Source organism: Limulus polyphemus, unplaced genomic scaffold (assembly GCF_000517525.1).
Source record: "Limulus polyphemus unplaced genomic scaffold, Limulus_polyphemus-2.1.2 Scaffold6563, whole genome shotgun sequence".
NCBI classification, from domain to species: domain Eukaryota; kingdom Metazoa; phylum Arthropoda; class Merostomata; order Xiphosura; family Limulidae; genus Limulus; species Limulus polyphemus.
Window position 1 is genome coordinate 5,020 of NW_013672173.1, and position 4,513 is coordinate 9,532.

The 4,513-nt window shown below is 32.2% G+C and overlaps 1 protein-coding gene across 1 annotated transcript in view; it reads right to left on the reverse strand.

Annotated features, from left to right (window-relative positions):
- Nucleotides 1–3,695: 3,695 nt before the first annotated feature.
- The window catches only part of LOC106473857, a gene marked incomplete at its 3' end in the record, with an annotated part of 12,814 nt that continues 11,996 nt past the window's right edge, over nucleotides 3,696–4,513 (reverse strand). The window contains exon 3 of the mRNA XM_013934544.2: nucleotides 3,696–3,841. Coding sequence (XP_013789998.2) covers nucleotides 3,696–3,841 — 146 coding nt within the window. The remainder of the gene's footprint in view (nucleotides 3,842–4,513) is intronic.

The window sequence follows — 4,513 nt, forward strand, 5'->3', positions numbered from 1 at the left end:
ATTTAAGGAAGGTACGCGAATGTTCGAGAAGGACGTGGCGTGATACTAGTCACGTGACCTCCGCTGACGCAACAATATCAAATCTAGATGATCGAGAAATTTCTAGGCATTACACATAATCATTAGATCATGACCAAATTACATTTATCAAATAATATTAAACTTATAAAATAAAATATTGTTCACAATAATATGATCTATTACATATGGGTTTTGAGTCCGTTTTACTAACCATATAGTAATCTAATTTATATACACTTCACCATTATAATAGGCCTAATGGTATTTCTTTGGTTTGCTGACCCAAGCTGTGCTGATGAGCCTTGAAGAGGCGAAACTGTAGCCCACAGTAGAAGGTACGGCCAAACAAGGAATGCATTAGGCCTCGCCGTCACAGATTCACTTTTTTTAATTTCACCTCTGGTGAAAAGGAAAAAAATCTTTAACATATATATACAATATGATACACTGTTACTTTAGTCCTATAATACTATCTTGAAAACGGATTACTTGTATGATTCTAATGGAACATCAAGAATGAGAGGCAATCATAACACAGGGATGCTTCTGTAGAGGAAATTTCTCGGTTTCATTCTCGTCCGATTGTCACAGCTAGCGGAGTTCAGTACACTTTAGACTTTTCTTATAACACAAATTCTTGGTACACTAGTAAGAGGATAACTTTTCTAAGACCATGTCCTACCTTAGCAATGAGAGATATTCAACTGTTGACCTTAGTGGCAGTAGATAGGGGTAAATATTGTAGTTAGGGCAACATTTGTTTAGTAGAAATGGTGATGTTTGTGCATTTTAATGTTTCCCTTGCAAAATATAAACCATTTTCAACGTTATGTAATTCTAAAGCTTGGTGAAAATCATACGGGCAATTTGTGGTTCATAAAATATTTATTCTCTGATTTAATTACGTTGTTGAGTACAATACTGATATTCATGATGATAGTATGAATATTTAAACATATTGTATTACTAAGCAGTTTTCATGAATTGAACTTTGATTACACCTAACTTAAAAAACAATGTATTTACTGACATAAATGTTTCTGTATTTACGATATTTATACACATTACAGCATTCAACGAAGCTGATTAGGAAACAGAGAGAGTGAATAGAAGAGTTTGTGTACAAAAAGATGAGAACACATTTCAGTTTGCACAAGAATACACATAATTATGTGTTTGAACTAGATGTTAACATATATGTTCAAACTTAATACCCTTTGAAATAAATTATCCTTTAAAATGAAAGAATTTGTTTGTTTGGAATTGTTGAAACCACAGATCACAATATTTCATATAACAATTTCTTACTCATTACTACAGAATTTTCCGACGTTGAACTCTGAATTAAAGAAAGTTTATGGAAGATCCAAGAATTAGGTCGATAACCTTAGTTGTACTTGCTTTTCATAATCCACCTGGTGTACAAGGAAGACTGTTTCTCAGTGCCCAGTTCAAAAGTCCAATTTTTACTAAAATCCTTAGGTGCTCTATTCGGCGACTTGACTGATATGTCTTCGTAAATAGAATAGCATCAGTGCTAGTTATATTCTGTAGTTGCTTGAGGTATGCAACAGTTGAATGGGAGATATGACTGGAAGTCTTAACTTGGTGAACCCTTACCCTGCTCATCTCTTTTCCAGATGGAGATCCTTCTTGATTATATTGTGTAGTGTTGCCTGGGACACGTGGGTGGCTTTTGCCACTGACCTTTGTGCCTGTGGATTCTCATCTGTACCAGCACACTACACTCTGCTTACCATAACTGGGGTATAACTTCTTGCAGGTCTCTTTCTAGATGATTCTGCTGCCCCAATTTGAAACATATTTCGTTTTCCAATGTCATTAAATACAAAGGATATCCTCATCTTGGAAATTCTATATTTAGATCTGAACACATCCTTATGATCTGAGTACATGAATATATTATATCGGAAAGGGCTATTAAATACCTTTCTCAAAAGCGATCAAGTTCCAGTGGAACCACATTACCTATATAATGTTCAAATGTTGGTCTGATACACACCATCTCACCGGACTTTATATTGGTTGTAATTATCATGTAACTTGTTAATTTACAAATTACGTGATAACTACTGCCAACATAATAAAAATAGTTTTAATATAATTTATTCAAGCCTCTGTATACATATCCATTATCACATTTTCAAACATAACAAGTTGGTATCTTAAATGCAGAATGAAATATGAAGACATTCATATTACATTTCTGGGATAACAATTGGAAGAAATATAGGTGGTTGTTGTTTTTTAAAAAATAATGTTACTTGAGTTTTATAAATACAGTAAGTTCACATGTAAGTAAGTTAAATGCAATAACAGATAATCATGTCAGACTACATGTTTGTGTGTACAAAATAATCCAGCCTGTAACTTTTTATATTAGTTTCAGTGTAATGTACTTCGATGATGTTGAGAAAAGATGTAAAGATTTACTTTCACCTTATGTTTATGTATATAGCGTCATTTGTAGCAGTATTAGAATTGAACTTTTTTATATTTAAGTAGATGACAAGATTTATGTTTGACTTCCTAATAACTATATGACATTTAACCAAACAAGAGAAAGTCAAAACTAACTATGTCGAGGGAAATGAAATTAGCTAGAAATAGTCTTACTATAATGGAGCAATGATGTGGTCGTCTATATATGTATGTGACCAAAATAATAAATACGATGGTGCCATCTGTTGTGCTGAAATACAACAAGATCTCACTGCCAGATGTGGTAATTGAGGCTTATGAAATGTGGCGCTATCGATTGAATAGCACCACAAACAAAAATCCATATAACAATTTCACACTTTGGGTACTCAAGATTCAGACTATTAGAAAAATAAGTATGGTCTGCGCTACAACCATTTCTTTACAACATAACAAAGTTTTAAATAAAAGTACTTTCCTCACAACAAGAATACGACTTTCACTAAGACTGTAAGTGAGGGTGTGATTGTATCTTTATTAATGTAAGTTTTAAATGTAGTAATAAAAAACTGGAGTTTTTAAAAATATTATTTTTTCAATAAAGGGTAGCACTTTTAATATATAAAAACATTACAGTTTATATCAGTAAAACCTTTGAAACTTTCAGCCTTGTATATTGAATCATTTTGATGCAATGAGTTGCGTATACCTAAAGAGTCCAATCCGAACACTTTCCAGTGTAGTACTTCCCAGAAAAAAAATACTTTTTTAGAAAATGTTCACTTTTTAATTTTTTTGCAATGAGGTATGAATATTGTACTTCAACACCAATGTATAAAATTCATAATGCGTTAAAGTGAAGGTGAAACTGCTACCTTATACATATAGAATGAAAATATAACGTTTTTTCTTTATTACAAAACATTTAAACATTAATGAAGATAAGATATAATTATTTTGGACACAAAATAATAACTTCATAATGTACGATATTACTATACATTTTTGATAAGATTTATTATGATTTATTTAAACATGTTACTTTTTGTTTAAAATGTTTTCTTCCATGACTTATTTGTTTTAATGTAAAGCTAACTTTTTAATATTCTAACGTGTGCTGTAGCCGCCTCGGGAATTTAATCTTGAAATTTTAGCATTAAAAACCCGAAATCATACAGGTGAGACACCGGGAAACAAAGCTAACATGATAAAATGGACATTTAAAATCTTACTTGATCGTAAAAATCCATCTTCTTCACACACGTATGAGGCTCCAATCAAAACACCTTCAACAACCCCATCCACTATCTTTTTACCTGTGGAATCTAAGCATTGCGCTGAAAAGTTCTTTAGACATTCTCCTGCTTGATGAACTTCGCTGAAAAAATTTAATACTTGTTTAAGTAAATATAAACAGTACAATTATATTAAATCCAAAAGCCTAAAAAGAATATAAAAATACTGTATATGTATAAAACGTATTTAAACACAAAACATGTATGTATCACACAATTGTCTTGTAATTTGTTTGTCTGAGAACTGTGCTATCTGCATATAGACATCCCTAATTTTGAGTTGACAGAGTAAAGGGAAGGCAGATAGTCAAAAGCATCCATCAACAACTACAGAGGTTGAGTATGAGTATGTTATATTAAAACTATTTGAAGTCTCACCATGTCTATATAGTCCATGTCACAACTTCAGATATGTTCTACCTGATGATAAGGCTCAACTACAGAGGTTGAGTATGTTATATTAAAACGATTTGAAGTCTCACCATGTCTTTATTGTCCATGTCACAACTTCAGATATGCTCTACCTGATGATAAGGCTCAACTACAGAGGTTGAGTATATTATATTAAAACGATTTGAAGTCTCACCATGTCTTTATTGTCCATGTCACAACTTCAGATATGTTCTACCTGATGATAAGGCTCAACTACAGAGGTTGAGTATGTTATATTAAAACGATTTGAAGTCTCATCATGTCTTTATAGTCCATGTCACAACTTCAGATATGCTCTACCTGATGATAAGGCTCAACTACAG